Here is a 20164-nt window from a genome sequence, read left to right as displayed (position 1 = left end):
ACCAAAATATTTAGCGATTTACTGAGGTATATATATTGCATTTAGCACTTTTTGTTCCAAACGCCGCAGCGATTGTGGAGGACGCGCTCTCACATTCTAATACAGTATTGTCTACCCCTTCTCTCTCTCACACACAGACGCATTCATCGGACTCAGCTGAGAAAGCAAAGATGCAGAGCGTCGGCAGGCGATTGGGTTACCAATACATCAGGCATTCGGCCGCTCCGATTTCTTCTTTCAAATCGGCTTACTCTCTACCCGATCAATGTAATTGATTTCTGCACATTTCTAGGGCTAATTACGCACATTTATCGATTAAAATGCTTTTCGTTGAATGTTTTATTGAACAATTGTGATTCAAACTCTTTCAGATTATGGAGCGGATAATCCGAGATGGGCTTCTACTCTTGCCACCAAAGGCGTGGGGCATTTAGTGCGCAAGGGCACTGGTGGCAGATCATCTGTTAGGTGAATTTCATTTTGGAAACCCTACTTTTGCCTCTTCCGAACATTTCATTGCGTTTTCATGTTTACGATTTTAGAGGATTAGAATTGAACATTTCATTAATTGGTTGACGCTTTTAACATTCTAACCCTACTAGAGCTGGATTTTTTTTAGCTTAAGAGAATTTTACATTAACATACTTTTTCCATTGTTCAATGATTTCTGAACATTTGCCAGCACTTATCATTTGTTGGATGTGTTAAATTGAGTTAATACTGACAAATATGGTGTCTGACAGTGGCATTATCGCGACAGTATTCGGGGCTACAGGATTTCTGGGACGATATCTAGTGCAGCAACTCGGTGTGTTATCTATCTTACATAATGTTTTTTAGCTGAAATCTTTTCACTGGATAAAAAGTGCTGCATTTTACCATAGAATTTGATTGATGCCTTTAACCTTGTATTTCACTTATTCTTGCATGCAGCTAAGATGGGTTCTCAAGTACTTGTTCCTTTCCGAGGCTCTGAGGATTCTCATCGTCACCTTAAATTGATGGGTGATTTGGGTCAGGTGAATTCCTGCATGGACTTCCATTAACTGGTTTATAAGTAAATGGTACCACAAACCTATGATTTGGGTTTTATTTAACATTGTTAACATGCAGATTGTTCCCATGAAATATGATCCTAGAGATGAAGATTCGATTAAGGCAGTGATGGCAAAGGCTAATGTTGTTATTAATCTTATAGGTAAGATGCTACGATCATGTAGCTATATGTAAGGTTTTGAATAATTTGCTTTGCCTGAAATTTTAAAACGTGTCTTGTGAACAGGAAGGGACTACGAGACCAGAAATTACAGTTTTGAGGAAGTGAACCATCACATGGCTGAACAGCTTGCTGTCGTATGTTTCTGTTCTACACTTTTCTTCTTTTCCTCAGATGGTTTTTTTATTTCATAACCTGAATCCAGGTTCACCATAGTAAAAGGTGGTGATGCATACCTAGTACTCTATTGGGAGGAATGAATGACTTCTCAGCTTATATTATATTAGCAATTCAATAATCATTATAATTGAACTTCCCTTCTAAATCCCAGGTCAAATAATAGATTTTTGGAACTATGTCACATAGGCCATTTATGATCTGAAGTTGTTGAACGTTCTCATTTTACTTATTTCACATTCGATATTATTTCCATTTTTTTGCAAATATGCCGACTCTAGATGATTCTCAATACTGTCCAATCTTGATAAGTCTTTGTGTACCAATGATGTTGCGCTTACTGAACGCGATGGTTTGTTGTTGCCTATTATGAGTTTGTGTATTGTTCCGAGTGATGTTGCAATCGATATGGATTACTCCTAGGTAGGTTGGCATTCTTTTTCTTCTTTTCTCTATCACGTTCTTGAAATGGCTCTTGCTTCTCACTTTCTATTCATGTCGTTCTCTTTGTTCAAAGATAGTTAGCGTTTATCAAGAATTTAAAAAATCCAAAAGGAAATGTATCAATACTGTATTGGTTGCTAAGATTAAGTAGGTTAGAGGTAGTGAAAACCTTAGAAGTTTAGTGTTGTAACTAATAGTAGAGAAGGGATGGTAGGAGAACAATGAGGGCAAGTAGAAGGAGGTCTAGTAGGTTCCTGCTGTTTGGTTCGGTTGGATTCAGGGTGTGGGCTTTAGTCAACGTACGCAGATTATATAATTTCCAGAAGTTGTTGCTCTCTTGGTTACTCTTGATCCTGGAACCCGTGATTTTAGTAATTTCTTGTAACCCTCGTCTTTTAGATTCTTGGTGTTGGTGCTATGGAGGGGTGTTTATTCTATGGTCCATTTGTTGTGTTCTATCGGCTAAGTTTGTGTGTATCTCTTGTATTAGAGCTGATTTGATGTGGTGATAGATGTGTTCTACGTATGCAGATTGCAAAAGAACATGGTGGCATCATGAGATACATTCAAGTTTCTTGCTTGGGAGCATCTCCATCATCTCCCTCCAAGCTGCTTAGAACTAAAGCAGCTGCTGAAGAAGCTATCTTGCGAGAATTGCCCGAGGTAAAATATGCATGAACTCTCTGTTTTCCTTGCTTCACATGGAGTTCTAATTGCTTTCCTTAGTTGTCTTTATTGTCAGTGCTCTGGTGGTGCATGATATCTATTTGTGATTTTCAAAATTATTGATCCCTTGTCTCCAGTTGCTTTTTCTGGTTTTATGGTTTTCATTTTCTGTATCTGCTTGAGAGTAGTATCTTGAATATGGTAACCTTGTTTTTTTTTTTTTTGTCCTGAGAAACAGCTACTTTCTGATTTGATATCCTTTAACTTGAGATAAATGTTTTTTGATCAAAGTTAATTCTTCCTCAGTTCTTCAAAACCAAACCATAATCTGTTTAATACAGTTAGAATCTAGCTTTTCAGTATTTTATTTGCTAAATGGTTGGATTCTTTAGGGTAGTGCACACAATAAATCCTTGTGGCAGATGTTGTTTCTTAATTTTACTGACTAATCTGCCTATCTTATTAAGGCCACAGTTGTGAGACCTGCTGTGATGATTGGTACAGAGGATCGAATTTTAAACCCATGGGCACATTTTGCAAAAAAGTACAGCTTTATCCCACTCATGGGGGATGGATCAACCAAGTACGCTTTCATACTATATAGATATTGTTCATGGTTTTTCAATTTATTATTGATGATATCATATGTTACTATCACACCTCTTCAGGATTCAGCCAGTATACGTCGTTGATGTTGCATCGGCAATTATTGCGGCCTTAAAAGATGATGGATCAAGCATGGGAAAAGTTTATGAACTTGGTGGACCCGATATTTACACAATGCACCAATTGGTATCCTTGAACTACTTTCTTTCGCCTCAAAATATTATATGCTGTATTTTCCTGAAGTGATAAGAATGGATTTTTCTCTGTCCTATAGGCAGAACTCATGTTTGAAACGATTCGTGAATATCCTCACTACGTGAAGATTCCTTTCCCTATTGCTAAGGCAAGTTCTCCTCCATGCTTCCTTATTACCGTATTTGCAGATTTTATGCAGTTTCAACCTAAACTTTATTTGGAGATGGCTAACTGTAATCAACTCACGTCCCCAACCCCCCCAATCCAACCCAAACAAGAAACAAAGATTGAAGAGCACTGATTGATAAAGAAGTTGCTGATTGCTCATTGTTGTTTTTAGGCTCTATAAGACAATAATTTGGAGATCTATCAAACATTGAACTTTTACAACTGCTTTTTATCTATGTTGGGAGATGTGAACCTCAACAGTTGCCAAGAGAAAAAATAATAGAACATTTTGCCCATAGTTCTTTCCAATATACTCCTATTACAGCAAATTTATTGGCATCCTAAAATTCGATTTAGAATCTGGTGAACTGAGGTTTCTCCTGTGACATGTGTATCTGTGCATTTCATTGCTTTCCGCGATAATTTGGGTCTTCATTTAGCATTTATTTTCACTATCGGTTGTGTAACTTGGCAGCATATACACTCTAGATTGTGGAATGAGGGTTTAGCTAATTTATCTTTCTTGTTAAACGAAGTTGCTCTCAGTTTTAGAATTTAATATCATTTCTTATGGTATGCATAAAGCCATTTTGACATCCTTCTAGGTACTCTTCTTATATGTCTTTTGATTAATCTCATTATTGCTTCTTCTTTTTCTTTTTTTTCATGTTTCATTTCAGGCTATTTCAACACCTCGAGAGCTATTGCTCAAGAAGGTTCCCTTTCCATTGCCTGTCCCTACCATATTCAATTTGGACCTGATTGAATCCCTTTCCACTGATACAGTGGTATCTGAAAATGGTGTGTATCATATTTTTAAGGATATAAGAACTCTTCATCGATTTCGCCTATTCGAGAAGTCACATTCTCAGTGATTTCAGCTTTCTTATATGTTTAAATCCTTTTTCCAGCTTTAACATTTGAGGATCTCGGGATCGCGCCACGTAAGCTGAAGGGATATCCAGTTGAATTTCTTATACAATACCGTAAAGGGGGTCCAAACTACGGTTCAACAGTCAGTGAGAAAATTTCCCCCAAGTGGTCTTGATCCTCGTCCGTTTCTTTCTTTTGAGGTAGGGCTTGTTTTTTGTCTGAATTTCTGCAGCACCATGTGAAATTCACACCTTATCGAGTGACTTTGATGGATAATTGTAGTAGTTATTGCATATTTACGTTTTGCTAATTGGTGTAACGGTTGAATAAACAAATCAGTTCAACCTTCAAAACAAGGAGGAGTCATCGAGACCCTTGGAAGAATAAAGGTACGGAGGAAGAACACGATTCATATATATATATATATATATATATATATATATATATATATATATATATATATATATATATATATTGCCTAAAAATAGTCTCTTTCCAAAAATGATGCACCACATTTGCTTAGGCTGTAAGCCTTAAATCCTTTCATGTAACATAAGTGAAGAGAACAGTGTTTATTTCCCTTCGTCGACTCGATTTTTCTGTTATATCTCTGTTTTTTTTTAATCATATTCACATGGAATTGTGCTCAAATTGTGTCTTTTACTTTGGGGTTTAGTTAATTTATTCTTAAATAACTTGTTAGCTGGCCTAGTGGTGTTAAAGGTTTTTAATGGAGTGGTGATTAAGTTATTCCATTGGGAATATTTACTTGCCTTGTAACTCTAATGAACAGTTTTGCATCTCATTCAATATATATATATGTATATAGAGCAAATATATTATATATATCTCTCCCCAAGGAAAAAAAACATGAGAAACTTGTCCAAACCAAAACAAGAAAATCGATTTTCTTCTCCTAAATCGATGAACCATCCCCTTCCGTCTCCTCCCCGAATCAGCCGTGGGTCACTCGAGAATGTCAGGTTTGCCGGTAGGAGTGTCGGTGCTTCTATGGTGGTGGATGGTGGCGGCGGCGGCTCCGGTGAGAGTTGCAGCATAAATATATATGTAAACAATGATGTACAAGGTATAAGTAACTGTGTGTTGATTGGGAGTGAGGTGAGTATGGGAGATCCTGGAGTTAGTTTATATTTGGAGGATTTGAAAATGGACAGAGGTTTTAGAATTGTAAATAAGAAGATGGAAAGGGATTCTGCTGCTTTTTGGGTACTGCTGGTAATTCTTTTAGTTCTGGTTATCCCAATTGTTGCTTATTTAATTGTGTAGTGATTACATTTGGGGTTTTCCCTAACAAAAATAAAATATGTTTTCTTTCTGCTTTATTTCTTTATGGGTAAAATTAAAATATAAAAAAATGAGATAGGACAATAACCAGAGTCAGGATCATGTGACCAAGGTTAATCATGATGGAAAGCTGTCACGTTTTCCGGGACTTATATTATGGTCACATCACATTATCGTTTAGATATTTGTGTTATTAAAATTGATTTACTTCCTGTAATAAGGTACTATTTGTGAATTATAGATTTAGTTGAATTTATATGTAAGGAGAACCATGTAAAAACATTTCATTTTTCGGTAATTTGTAATGTGTACATATCAATAAGACAATATGTTAATTAGAAGCCCTGATAATTAATTAATACATGCATATAAAAACAAGCCCAAGTCACAAGTCCCCACATAATAAAAATCACACGTGTAAATGTTGGGCCTTGAATCATCACACTCAATTTGGTCCATAATTAATTAATTAGTTACGAAATAGAACAAGTAGCATTTATTTAATTTTATTTCTATGCATCAACTTAAAACTAACTGAATCTTGAGATTATAAACACAAGATTAAGATTGATAAATTTAGGAAAAAATGAATATTTGTTGTGACACTTTCATTCTTTATGCATGTTGTGTTGTGGTCTACATTCTGTATGCATAGTTTCATTTAAACAATAAACTATTTCCTTGGTTGTGAGATACTACTAAACCAACTTTATCATTTCAATCCAATAAATTTCGTCACATCTTACTTTTGTTTCACCAAATCTAAATTATTGAACAATCATTGTTACCACTATAAGTGTCAACTATTTAGAATTTGACATACATATATATTGACCCTTCTTTTATATTAATCTAGACCTTGACTTTATTTTATTTTATTTTATGATAATTAATTTAGACATTGACTTAATCCCAGGACCGAACTGCAATATTATATTAGTTTACTTGTTCTAAACTAGGTTTATCAAATCTTCCATTTGTCCTAGTGTCAAATTAACTAAAGTAGCTCCACTCAAGAGTACATAAAAAATTCTCTTTTAATATTTTTTTAATTAGTTCAAGAAACCAGACATGAATATGCCCACATCCTAATCTATCTATCTTGCTAATCTAATTATTTAATTAATCTAATACTCCGACAGGAATCCCACTCCTGAGAGATAATAACACTGTACAATTATATTTTAACTGGGGTATTTATTTCCTGCTGAGGGTGCATGGTAATACGCAACACCTAGTCTTCTTACAGCCAATGATAGGCGGTTGATTATAACAAAAGGCCATGCTTCCTTCTATATTACATCCACGTGGCATATATTCACATACACCGAAAGTAGGATATAAAAGAGTTTGCCACGTGTACCGACGATTCCTGCAGCGTACATACAGCGAGACAAACCGACAGAAAGTGAATTTCCGGATCTACCCCCAACCGGCGCATGTTGCTAAAGTACGCGCATCTACTACACTACGCCTTCTCTTGTTCTTTAACTTCCTTCTCTGTACTGACGATACATAGAACTGTACAATTCTCTCTGCAAATTAATTCATTCATCTGTATCTCTGCGTATTAATTATTATATTATATTTTTTTTGTATTACATTATAATTTTAGTAAGAAATCACAGACATAATTATCTTTTTCCTTTTCCCAATTCCTGAAAATCCGCGTAAAAATCGACCTGATTCAGTTGATTTCTGCTTGCTGCTGAATGAATAATTTCCACATCTAAGATAGTGATTTTTGCGGGATCAGTTCCGCAATTTCTGCGTTTTGTTTCCTTTTTCGGCGATTTGTTAGAGCTGTATGTATTATTCCCTTAATATTTTACCTGCGATTGAATTTTGAAGGTCGGAATCCCAATTCCAGCTTGTGGTTCTAGGGTTTTAAGCAATACTATACTGCATGCCTAATTAACGGAATTTTTTTCGTGTTTAGATTTAATTTGTGTTAAATGTGGGGTTTTGAGTATTTCCTGAGTGTGAATTTTGGTGTGTTTGTGAGAATTTGATGAGACGCCGTCAATCTTCAGTTGTAGAATCGGGTGGATTAATGGATAAATGGAAGGGGAAAAATCAGCCTTCGCGGATGTGTTTATTAGCTTCTTTATCAGCTTTATTTTGGTTAGGTCTTTTTTGCTTCCATTTTTCTGTTCTTGGTGGTGGTAGTGTTGCTCTTGATACTTCTCCTCAATTACACCAAGCTTCTTTTAATGGAGATTCAAGTAATCCTGAAATTGAAATTGGGTTAGAGAGAGAAGCAATGGTGGATAACAGTTCGAAACACGAAACCCCAGATCCGGTTCAGCCAACCGATGAGAATCCCCCACCATCTGTAAAACCCAAGATCAAAGGTAGAACAACTCACCACACGAAGCAGACTTATCCTTTCATGAGGGCGTTACGGACGATAGACAACAAGAGCGACCCGTGCGGAGGTAGATACATATACGTGCACGATCTCCCTCCGAGGTTCAACTCCGATATGCTCAAGGAGTGCAAGACCCTCAGCCTATGGACCAACATGTGCAAGTTCACCACCAACGGGGGCCTCGGCCCCCCCTTGGATAACACCGATGGCGTCTTCTCCAATACCGGCTGGTACGCCACAAATCAATTTGCAGTCGACGTAATATTCGCCAATCGAATGAAACAGTACGAGTGCCTGACAAAAGATTCCTCTCTCGCAGCAGCAATTTTCGTGCCATTTTACGCAGGGTTCGATGTTGCTAGGTATCTGTGGGGCCACAACATTTCAACTAGGGACTCTGCCTCGCTGGCATTGGTTGATTGGCTAGTGAAGAGGCCCGAGTGGAGTATTATGGGAGGGAAGGACCACTTCCTTGTGGCGGGGCGAATCACGTGGGATTTTCGGAGATTGACCGATCAAGAATCGGATTGGGGTAACAAGCTTTTGTTCTTGCCCGCTGCCAAGAACATGTCTATGCTTGTAGTGGAATCGAGTCCATGGAATGCGAATGATTACGGGATTCCGTACCCTACGTATTTTCATCCCGCGAGAGACGATGATGTCATAATCTGGCAGGAAAGAATGAGGAAACTTGACCGGAAGAATCTTTTTTGTTTTGCGGGTGCGCCTCGTCCGGACAACCTTAAATCGATCAGAGGACAGATCATCGAACAGTGCAAGAATTCGAAGGTGGGGAAGTTGTTGGAGTGTGACCTTGGCGAGAGCAAGTGCCACTCTCCTAGTAGTATAATGCAGATGTTTCAGAGCTCCCTTTTCTGCTTACAGCCACAGGGGGATTCGTACACGAGAAGATCGGCTTTCGATTCCATGCTGGCGGGCTGTATACCAGTCTTTTTCCATCCGGGGTCCGCCTACACGCAGTACACGTGGCATCTGCCGAGGAATTATTCGGAATATTCCGTGTTTATTCCGGAGGATGATGTTCGTAGGAATATCAGCATAGAGGAGAGGCTCGGTCGGATTTCTAAGGAGAGGGTGAAGGAAATGAGGGAGAATGTTATAAATTTGATCCCGCAGCTTATATACGCGGACCCTCGATCTAAGCTCGAGACGTTAAAAGACGCGTTTGATGTGGCGGTTGATGCGGTTATCGATAAGGTGACAAAGTTGAGGAAGGATGTGATCAAGGGGCGTAAAGATGATGATTTTATTGAGGAGCTTAGTTGGAAATATGCTTTGTTGGATGAAGTTGAAGCGACGGGCCCCCACGAATGGGATCCGTATTTCTCGAAACCCAAAAAAGACGGGAAATCGGTTTCTAACAGCTAAAGATACCGATCATGGAATATCTTACATCGGCTTTTGGGAATGCTCAGCCTATATAAGTAATCGGACCGAAGATCATGAATTAGCTATAAGCGTTTTTGGGTGGTGATGAGGTATGTATGATATATAAAAGCTTTGTGGTTCATGAAAAAAACTCATGTCTTGTTTGAATGGAACCAACTCATGGGGTATACATAAATCTACTTCCTGCATATTTATTTATATATTAATATATATAGTTTCATAATTGTTTTTTCTATTAATATAATATGTCATTCTTTTAGTGATGATCTATATATAAAGATGGTTTTCACATAAAGATTGTTGAATGTTGACCTTTGTTGATTGCATGTTCTTAGTCCCCGTTCAATAGACTTGGTATCGATATATTACTAATCAAGGTCGATTTTTTATTAGCTTGAAGTCGGAGATTGCGTAACGATGATTTTATATTAACCATTATTAGTTGCAGATCAAATAAAAACATATCATGGTAGTCGGTAGAAAAGAAAATTTTGATTTTGGCTTGTGTATTGTCCCTTCACATTTTGTTGTGTGCACTAGAAAGGCAAGCAAGTTGACATTTTGGTTTTATTATTATAAATAACCAAAGTAAGTTATTACATAGTATACACAAGTAAGCCACGTCACTCTCCTCTAAATCACATAGTAGTAGTAGTACACATTGGATGGCTGACCTTTCAGACAATAATTTTTGTCTAATCAAATAATTCATGCAACAATCAACATGAATGAATTGATTTTAGTTAGTGGTTTCAGATCTACAACGAATATTTAGCGGTTTGTTTGTTTGGATTTCTTTTACTGTAATGTTCTGATTTAGAAACTAGTAATTTTTTAAATTGTTGTGTCATGAAATATGAATCTCAATTAAATAGCTTTAAATAAATATGATTGTGTCATTGTGTGTGTGTGTGTGTTTGTAGGAAGCACAAGCTCCATGTGCTATGGAGGAGCCAGCCACAGCAATAGCAGAGCGTGCTATTAAATGTATCAAATTGAATCATAAATTCGCCTATTTTTAATTTATTTATTACTTAAAAAGTAGCCCATTTAATTCTATTCTAAGTTTAAACATTTGACACATGAATTACATAGTTCATTGAGTAATCTTTTTCTTGAAGAAAAAAAAAAAAAAAAAACTCAATAATAATGAAATAAAATAGTGCATTTTTGGTAAATGGACAAATAATAAAATGCAGGATGAGATCGAGTAGAAAATTTGTGTGGTAGGGTAAATCTATTTAGTTGGTAAAAGGGCCCACCCAGTAGAATTTCCTTGTGAAGAGGGCCGGGGCAACTTAAATGAACATAATCTCAATGGACAAACACTATACTAGGATGCAACATTTTTCAAATATCCTATGTACTACTACTACTCTCTAAGCAATCATAAATTCATAATAAACCTTCACATTTATATTTGGCGTGAAAATATTTGAAATAGAAAAATTAACTTGGCTGATGATAGATAGTATTAAAACTCGACAAGAACTTCTCGTGAAAATCCCCAAACACTAAAAGCTCCTCTCTCTCAACTTAAAACCCCACCCAGTTAGGCGCTTCTCTCTCTAGTCTCTCTCTCTCTCTCTCTCTCTCTCTCTCTCTCTCTCTCTCTCTCTCTCTCTCTCTCTCTCTCTCTCTCTCTCTCTCTCTCTCTCTCTCTCTCTCTCTCTCTCTCTCTCTCCCTCTCTCATCACAAAGGAAACTCGTGAGGAACAGGAAGAAGAGCTCTCAAAATTTCACGAGCTTTTCAACTTGTGTCTCGGAAGAGCCTCATTTGTCAATCTCCTTCAAATACCCCACCATTTCTTCCCCAAACAGAAAAACATGCCCGATTACAAAACCACGATTTTCCCATATTTAATTCGTCTTCCTCGACAATGGCACCCGAAAGTCGACTCCTCTTCCCCGTACTAACAACCCTCTACTTTCTTCTTCACACTCTTTCCCATGCACAGCATTTGCAGACCTACATTGTTCACCTCCACCCCGACGGCCTATCTCGTTCTCCTCACCGCACCTCCCGTCTTCAATGGCACCTCTCTTTCCTCGATAAATCCATTTCTACCGACCAAGAAGATTCCTCCTCACGCCTCCTATATTCCTACAGCTCCGCCATCGAAGGCTTTGCTGCTCAACTCTCTCAATCCGAAGTCGAGGTTTTGAAAAACTCGCCGGAAGTTATTGCGGTGAGGCCCGAGAGAAGGGTGGACATTCACACTACATACTCCTACAAATTCTTGGGACTGAGTCCCACTGCACAAAACGGTGCCTGGATCAAATCCTCGTTCGGCCGAGGCTCCATTATCGGAGTCCTCGACACCGGAATTTGGCCGGAGAATCCTAGCTTCGACGACCGCGGCATGCCTCCGGTTCCCCAGAAATGGAGAGGGATATGCCAGAGCGGAGAACGTTTCGACTCCACGAACTGCAACCGAAAACTCATCGGAGCCCGGTTTTTCAGCAGGGGCCACCGCGTGTCGTCGCCGGAATATTCCCCAGAGGCGGTGGCCGAGTACGTCTCCCCCCGCGACTCCCATGGCCACGGCAGCCACACCGCCTCCATCGCAGGAGGATCTCCGGTCCGAACCGCCAACGTGCTCGGAAAGGGGGCCGGCGAGGCACGAGGGATGGCCCCCGGGGCCCACATTGCCGTCTACAAGGTCTGTTGGTTCAGCGGCTGCTACAGCTCCGACATTCTGGCGGCGATGGACGAGTCTATAAGAGATGGAGTAGATGTACTCTCGCTCTCGCTGGGTGGATTCCCGGTCCCACTATACGAGGACACCATCGCAATCGGAAGCTTCCGGGCGATGCAGCACGGTATCTCAGTGGTCTGCGCCGCGGGTAATAATGGCCCGGTCGAGAACTCCGTCGCCAATGAGGCTCCTTGGATCACCACCGTCGGTGCAAGCACGCTCGACAGGAATTTTCCAGCTATAGTTCGATTGAATAACGGGAAATTCCTCTACGGAGAATCAATGTACCCAAAGAACGGAGTTTCAATTGCAGAGAAAGAGCTTGAGCTGGTTTACTTCTCAGGTGGTGATAAAGGAAGTGAGTTTTGCCTGAGAGGTTCTCTTACAAGATCCAAGGTCAGGGGCAAAATGGTCGTTTGTGACCGGGGCGTAAACGGGCGGGCCGAAAAGGGTCAAATAGTCAAAGAAGCCGGCGGTGCAGCAATGATATTAGCCAACACAGAGATAAATTTAGAGGAAGATTCGGTCGATGTTCATGTTCTACCAGCAACATTACTCGGTTCCGAAGAATCTTATAAACTCAAACGCTACATAAACTCAACAAAAGCCCCTAAAGCAAGAATCATATTTGGAGGAACCGTGATTGGAAAATCAAGAGCACCTGCAGTAGCTCAGTTTTCATCGAGGGGGCCGAGTTACACCGACCCCTCGATTCTCAAACCGGACATGATCGCCCCCGGTGTCAACATCATCGCCGCCTGGCCGCAGAATCTCGGACCGAGCGGCCTTCCGGAAGATTCTAGAAGAGTCAACTTCACCGTCATGTCGGGGACTTCCATGGCCTGCCCCCACGTCAGCGGGCTCGCTGCCCTTATCCGCTCGGCCCACCCGAAGTGGACCCCAGCGGCGGTCAAGTCCGCCCTCATGACAACCGCTGATGTCAGCGATCGTTTAGGAAGGCCGATAATGGACGGGTATAAACCTGCTGGGCTATTTGCTGTTGGAGCAGGGCATGTGAATCCCGAGAGAGCTATTGATCCTGGATTGATATACGATATCTTACCGGACGAACACGTGACTCATCTCTGTACGCTAGGGTACAGTGGATCGGACATATTTAGTATAACTCATAGGAATGTGAGCTGCCGTAAGATTTTGCAGAGGAATAAGGATTTCAGCCTTAATTATCCCTCGTTTTCTGTGGTTTTTAAGACAGGAGAAACGAGGAAGATGATGAAGAGACGAGTGACGAATGTGGGGGAGGCTAATTCTGTTTACTCGGTGGAAATGGAGGCGCCTGAGGGAGTCGGTATGAGAGTTAGGCCACGAAGTTTGGTGTTCAAACGCGTGAACCAGACTTTGAGTTACAGAGTTTGGTTTACGTCTAAGACAAGAAACGGGACTAAAAATACGAGGTTCGGACAAGGGCGTTTGGCTTGGGTGGATAGAAACGGTTCTTACAGGGTTCAGAGTCCTATTTCGGTGACATGGTCATCAACAACAAACTAGACGAAATCTGTTTTTCTTTTCTTTTCTTTTTCCTGCTATTGATGCAAAATTAACACTATTGGCTCTAATTCCATCTGGGAATTTGAGAATTTACGATTTGAATATCATCTTGTATTCCGAAATCAAGAAAGCCGAAAAGACCCTTCATATATATCGAAACAAATTTGCCTTCCACAATAAATCATCTCTCAAGTCATCAATACTTGAATTTTCACCCTACTTACACTGCATCAAGAAAATCGGGAAAAAAAATTTACGAGCGAAAAAAAAGGATCATTTCTTGACGAAGGACAAACCATTGGCATTGGCGTACCGCTCCATAAATCTCATGAACCGGTCCCACTCTCGTGGGGTCCGCATGATATACTTAGCCTCGACTCCAGCAGGTTTACCGTTCACGAACTTTGCGTTCACATCGACCGACTGAAGCACGCCTTCCTCATCGATCATGTAGAAGCCTGTGATGTCACCGACCACGCTCGACGAGTCGAAAACGGAGGGTTCGTTGAAGGCGAATATGGCCATCCCGTTACTCCCGTCTCTCGATTTCGTTAGCTTTACGTCTGGGATTGTCTGTTCGTCGATGCCTTGAATGAACTGAATTGCGGGTTTCACCATCATAATAGTGAGCCTGGATGTGTTCTTGTTGGTTTGGCTGATTTTGGGGGAACTCGAGCGTGGTAGGTGTAACGATTGGCCGTTAAACGAAGAGCTTGCGCTAGAGTGGAAAGCCCCTATCGACAAGCCTACTAACATAACCAAGACACAATGGTTAGCTATTACAACATAAATCTTATCAAACTATGTAAAGGAAATCGGCATTGTCAACATTAATAAATTCTGAAAACACTAAGTTCAGAGGATTAAAGCTTTAGACTAGCCATAAAGTAGCAAAAACAAAGATTCATGGGATTGGGGCCAACAGAACTTTTATTTAATCCCACGTTCCTCAATTAACATTTCTAATTCCCAATTCCCAATTCCAAGTTTCCAACTGATTACATAATTACTAACCCTAGTTCATCAGAGACCGTACAATTCACCCGAAATTAAATTTTTTTTTTTTTTTTTTACAGGTTCTAGAGAGAGAGAGAGAGAGCAAAAGGAGATAATCGAACACCTGGAATAGAGCGAGGCTGGTGAGAACAATGAGATATTGGGGAAGAGAAAGCTAGTGATTGTAATGACGCCATCCTGTACAAAATCTTAGAGAGAGAAAGAGAGATGGGAAGAGAGAGAGAGAGAGGGATGTACTAGAGAGAGAGAGATGATAAAGTGGGAATTGGAGAGTGGAAGAGGGGGGTGGGTGGTGTGTAATAAACACAGCCATTCAAATTCTCGAATAGGATTGGTCGATAATGAAAAGAAGCCCGCGAAATCTTTGCCTACGTGGCAATAAATACTTTAGAACTTTGGGCCCGCTTTATATGGGCTCGGGCTCTATTTTGTCTAAATATATTGGCCTAATCACCGAATTTGAACAAAGATGGTTATGTTATTTGCTAATATGAGATGAAAGTTACATAAATACCCTTTTGGTAATAAAGGCGATATAAAACAAATCTGGTATTTAACGCGATATTTTGAAAACGCACCTTCTAACAGTACTGTAACGCAAGTGAGTCTGTATCAATTGACTCAGGTTCGGATTCCATTATCAACGGTTGCTAAGTCGAGCTTGTCACACATGGTTAACCTAGTGTATTTTACGTCTCTCGTATGGATTGCAAACTATTATACTAAGTGTGTAAAGTTTTCCAGTGCGCCTATATGGTTGACTGCCGAGTCCTTCTTTACTAAAAAAACAAATTGTATTATATGGCAAATGCATATATACCCATGCTTGTATGAATAAATTTAATAACTTTTTTTATTTTTTATTTTTAAATCTTGTTAATCTCTCTCCAATAATAGGGAGTAGAGTGTAGATCCACATGGCATGAGCAGCAAATACATGATACATACAGTGACACACCACTCTAGCTACTTATTTAAACTCCCTCCTCACATGTTTGCATGTGGATTTATATCTATTTACCTAAATATATATGAATAAAACAATTGTTTGCATGTGAATATTTGGAAGTTTATTCTGTTATTAAAGAAAAAACATTTACTTAAGTTTATTCTCATATTTGCATTTTACATCTCATAATTACTTATTGGAATAATAAATAAATAAAGAAATATGAAAAAAGGAGGACCATAAAGTCAACTTTGAAAATGAGATCATGGGCAAAAACATGGAAAGATTCTTTCTTGTTTCCACTCAGTTTATCACTTTCTCTAAGAGCTTAATTAAGAGTTGATTAATTACTAATTAACCAGCCTCATTAACAATTTTAATTTTTAACCACTTTGTAATTTGTTTTATTTTTTTATTTATAAATATGAAGTAGCCCTCACATGAAATTTGTCATTCTTGGAAGCTGCCTTTGATCAGAAGAATAACTAATTAACTTCAGATTAGCTGATCCAAATCATTGAGTATCATATTAATTAATTAATTAATTAATTATATCCACTAATTACCCTTTCACACCTCTCAAAAGTGCACAAATTAAAGCATCTTTCAACACCTAAACTCTATGTAAAATCATCTTTTTAGCTAATATTTTAATCATATAATTAATTTTTTTAGTTCATTTTTAGCTTTCATTTGTTTCACAGTTTTAAATTAATTTTATTTTAATATTTCAACGTAAATATTAGGAAAATTAATAAATATGCATTAATTTTAGAAAGACGATTTTTTATCAGCAGGGTTTTGCTCAATAACAAAATAATTAAAAATTAATTGATTAAATTAAATTAAACTTACAGTAACAGCAATGGCAACACATTCTCTCCATGTTTCGTGTCGGATTAGATTTTATAAAAATCCAAAAAACTCCAGTCATTTTATTACATATTAACAGCTGTTACAGAACCCAAGATCTCACGAATTGCTGTAATAATTTTATATTAAATAAAAAAATTAAAAAAAATAAAAAAAAAACAGTAACTCACATGTAAATTATTCATATTATATATTACCAAGAAACCAACTAACTAATCATTTGATCTTCCCTCCTTCACTTTTCACACAACTCCACAGCCACTCTCCACTCTCCACCACCACCCCGCCACCACCCCGCCACCGCTCTTGCTGCTTCACAACAGCAAAAAAATATGGTGTAAAAGTAAAAAAGGAAAAAAAAAAAATCACAATTAAAAAAAAAATACTATGAAGTTGAAAAAAGACACATTCTTCTTCCTCCTCATCTTCTTCTCCTACTGTTCTGTTTTCAGTTACTCCGACGAAATAACGATTCTTTTATCGATTAAGGCGAGCCTAATCGATCCATTAAATCATCTCGGAGATTGGAAGTTGGCGGAAAACACATCGGAAAACACTTCACCTCACTGCAGCTGGATCGGAGTACAATGCAACTCCGGCAACACCGTCCAAAGTCTCGATCTTTCCCACATGAATCTCACCGGAACGATCTCCGGCGAAATCCAGCTCCTAAAAGACCTCGATTCTCTCAACTTATGCTGTAACACCTTCGCATCACCCCTCCCCAAATCACTCTCCAATCTCACCTCACTCCACGCCATTGATCTCAGCCAAAACTTCTTCGTCGGAGAATTCGATCTCGCCCTCAAAACATTGCCGGAACTGACAGCTATCAACGCCTCCGGTAATAACTTATCCGGTTTCCTTCCGGAAGCTCTCGGAGACTCGACCCTCCTCGAGAGCCTCGATCTTAGAGGAAACTTCTTCGAAGGCCGAATTCCGATAGTCTACAAGAATTTGAAGAAATTGAAGTATCTCGGCTTATCGGGGAATAATCTCTCCGGCGAAATTCCGCCGGAGCTCGGAGAATTATCGTCTTTAGAGACTATTGTTCTCGGATACAACGAATTCGAAGGCGGGATTCCGGCGGAATTCGGGAATCTCACGAATCTCGAGTATCTTGATTTGGCTGTAGGCAATCTTGGAGGCTCGATTCCAGTTGAATTAGGTAAGCTCAAGAATCTCAACACATTGTTCTTGTATAAAAACAATCTCGTAGGGAGTATTCCGGCGGAGATCGGGAATCTGTCTTCGTTGGAGCTTCTAGACCTTTCCGATAACTTGCTGTCGGGAGAAATCCCACCCCAAATATCCAATCTCGAAAACTTGCAGCTTTTAAATCTAATGTGCAATCATTTATCTGGCTCGGTTCCTTCTGATATATCGAGATTAAGTCATTTACAAGTCCTCGAGCTTTGGAACAACACGTTTACGGGTTCTTTGCCGAGCGATCTCGGCCGGAATATGCCGCTCCAATTGCTGGATATCTCATCGAACTCATTCTCCGGCGAAATTCCGGCGACTCTGTGCAGTGAAGGCGGCCTCACTAAGCTGATCTTGTTCGACAACGCCTTCTCCGGCCAAATTCCGGCGAGCCTATCGACATGCGCACCGTTAGTTCGTGTTCGAATGCAGAACAATCTACTCAATGGATCAATTCCGATCGGATTCGGCAAACTCGAAAAGCTTCAAAGGCTGGAATTGGCTAACAACAGCCTCACAGGGCAGATCCCAAATGACCTCTCTTCTTCCACTTCTCTCTCCTCCATTGATCTATCAAGAAACCACCTTCAATCATCTCTTCCTTCATCGATTTTCTCAATCCCGAATCTTCAAAACTTTTTAGTATCGGGTAACAACTTATCCGGCGAAATCCCGGATCAATTCCAAGATTGCCCTTCGCTTTCCGTACTGGATGTCTCATCGAACCACTTCACCGGAACTATTCCAGCTGGCGTCGCATCGTGTGAGAAGCTCGTCACATTAAACCTCGAAAACAACGCTCTAAACGGGCCCATCCCAAAATCGATTGCAATGATGCCAGCACTGTCGGTTTTGGATCTGTCGAACAATTCTCTCACAGGAGTAATCCCCGAAAATTTCGGAAATTCTCCCGCTTTAGAAACACTTGATGTTTCTTACAACAGGCTAGCGGGCCCCGTTCCGTCGAACGGCATGCTGAGGACTATCAACCCCGAAGACCTCGTAGGCAATGCAGGGTTGTGCGGCGGAGTTTTGCCCCCCTGCTCACACAACGCTGCCTACACTTCGGAAAAACATGGTGTGCGAGAAAAAAACATTATTGGAGGATGGATAATTGGGGTTTCGAGTCTGTTCGCACTTGTTGTTGTGGTTCTCGGAGCTCGATTCATGTACAAGAAATGGCGAGACGGGAGCTGTTTCGAGGAGAGATTCGAAACGGGAAACGGTGAGTGGCCGTGGAGATTGATGGCTTTCCAAAGACTCGGTTTCACTACGAAAGACATCCTTAATTCCATTGAAGAGTCAAATGTTGTAGGAATGGGGTCCACAGGGACCGTATACAAGGCCGAGATAACGAGACTCAACACGACAGTTGCGGTCAAGAAACTGTGGAGATCGACTAGCGATCTCGAGATAGGGGGCAGCGATATCTTCACCGGGGAGGTGAATTTGCTAGGGAGACTGAGGCACAGAAATATTGTGAGGCTTCTAGGGTTTCTACACAATGACTCCGATGCGATGATTATTTACGAGTTCATGGTGAACGGCAGCCTAGGAGAGGCCTTGCACGGCGAAAAACGAGCGGCGGAGAATTTGCTCGTCGATTGGGTTTCGAGGTACAATGTGGCACTCGGGGTGGCGCAGGGGCTGTCCTATCTTCACCACGACTGCCACCCGCCTGTCATCCACCGAGACGTGAAATCGAACAACATATTGCTCGACGCCAATCTCGATGCCAGGCTGGCAGATTTCGGGCTGGCTAAAACGATGGTCGAGAAAAACGAGACCGTTTCGATTATTGCAGGGTCTTATGGATATATAGCCCCTGGTGAGTAAAATTTCAAGAACTCAATATATAATCTTATATATATACTAATCATTTTTTTTCTGGTGTTTTAATTTTTTTTTTTTTTTGACAGAGTATGGGTACACAATGAAAGTAGATGAGAAGAGTGATATTTACAGCTATGGGGTGGTTTTAATGGAGCTTATTACAGGGAAGAGGCCATTGGACCCTGCGTTTGGAGAATCTGTCGATATAGTGGAATGGATAAGGACGAAAATGAGGAAAAACGAACCTCTCGAAGAAGCTTTAGACCCGAGCTTAGGCAAAACGAAGCACGTACAAGAAGAGATGCTCTTGGTACTACGTTTCGCGGTTCTTTGTACCGCTAAGCTCCCCAAAGACAGACCTTCCATGAGAGATGTCCTAACGATGCTCGGAGAAGCGAAGCCTCGGAGAAAACCTAGTACTAACAACAATGGAGGTAACGATGATAATGCCAGCAAGGATAAACCAGTATTCACCACTTCACCTGTGCATGGCCTTCTGTGACTTTGTCAGTACACAAGAACTGCAATTCTTCTTTCCAGCCAAGATTTTTTATTTTATTTTTTCGGTTTTAATTTTTTTATTTAGTAATTCTTCCCTTGTTTACATAGTCAGAAAAAAGTTGACCTGTCGAAAAAGTCTAGTTCGTATA

At 40.0% G+C, this 20164-nt stretch overlaps 5 protein-coding genes across 7 annotated transcripts; 4 read left to right on the top strand and 1 right to left on the bottom strand.

Annotated features, from left to right (window-relative positions):
- The first annotated feature begins 58 nt into the window (after nt 1-58).
- LOC105951710 (NAD(P)-binding Rossmann-fold superfamily protein) lies at nt 59-4996 on the top strand. Of its 2 annotated transcripts, XM_012975172.2 has the most exons (13): nt 102-267; nt 372-468; nt 744-808; nt 934-1019; nt 1114-1198; nt 1283-1353; nt 2369-2500; nt 2971-3086; nt 3172-3295; nt 3384-3452; nt 4153-4273; nt 4384-4545; nt 4685-4759. In XM_012975172.2, the coding sequence occupies exons 1-12, from the start codon at nt 171-173 to the stop codon at nt 4518-4520; spliced, it is 1200 nt and encodes a 399-aa protein (XP_012830626.1). In that variant the 5' UTR covers nt 102-170; the 3' UTR covers nt 4521-4545; nt 4685-4759. The 2 variants fall into 2 exon arrangements, with proteins under 2 accessions (XP_012830619.1, XP_012830626.1); XM_012975165.2 differs by having other exon boundaries at nt 59-267; nt 4384-4996.
- A 2125-nt stretch (nt 4997-7121) lies between these two features.
- Nucleotides 7122-9726, top strand: MUR3 (Exostosin family protein). Its single transcript, XM_012975180.2, has one exon. The coding sequence runs from the start codon at nt 7662-7664 to the stop codon at nt 9408-9410; it is 1749 nt and encodes a 582-aa protein (XP_012830634.2). The 5' UTR covers nt 7122-7661; the 3' UTR covers nt 9411-9726.
- A 1075-nt stretch (nt 9727-10801) lies between these two features.
- Nucleotides 10802-13820, top strand: SDD1 (Subtilase family protein). The gene has a single exon (XM_012975202.2). It carries the CDS (start codon nt 11312-11314, stop codon nt 13637-13639), a length of 2328 nt encoding a protein of 775 aa, XP_012830656.2. The 5' UTR covers nt 10802-11311; the 3' UTR covers nt 13640-13820.
- On the bottom strand, nt 13767-15011 carry PSB28 (photosystem II reaction center PSB28 protein). Of its 2 annotated transcripts, none has more exons than XM_012975239.2 (2): nt 14760-15011; nt 13767-14385 (listed from the first exon to the last, which is right to left on the bottom strand). In XM_012975239.2, exons 1-2 carry the CDS (start codon nt 14830-14832, stop codon nt 13913-13915), a joined length of 546 nt encoding a protein of 181 aa, XP_012830693.1. In that variant the 5' UTR covers nt 14833-15011; the 3' UTR covers nt 13767-13912. The 2 variants fall into 2 exon arrangements, with proteins under 2 accessions (XP_012830693.1, XP_012830686.1); XM_012975232.2 differs by having other exon boundaries at nt 13767-14388; nt 14760-14966.
- Nucleotides 15012-16646: 1635 nt separating this feature from the next.
- LOC105951736 (Leucine-rich repeat transmembrane protein kinase family protein) lies at nt 16647-20150 on the top strand. The gene is made up of 2 exons (XM_012975191.2): nt 16647-19509; nt 19601-20150. Exons 1-2 carry the CDS (start codon nt 16866-16868, stop codon nt 20014-20016), a joined length of 3060 nt encoding a protein of 1019 aa, XP_012830645.2. The 5' UTR covers nt 16647-16865; the 3' UTR covers nt 20017-20150.
- Nucleotides 20151-20164: the final 14 nt, after the last annotated feature.

Source organism: Erythranthe guttata, chromosome 4 (genome assembly GCF_056151865.1).
Source record: "Erythranthe guttata isolate IM_541 chromosome 4, IM_541, whole genome shotgun sequence".
Taxonomy (NCBI): domain Eukaryota; kingdom Viridiplantae; phylum Streptophyta; class Magnoliopsida; order Lamiales; family Phrymaceae; genus Erythranthe; species Erythranthe guttata.
Note: the sequence above shows the minus strand (reverse complement) of the source record. Positions and strands in the feature narration are given on the sequence as shown.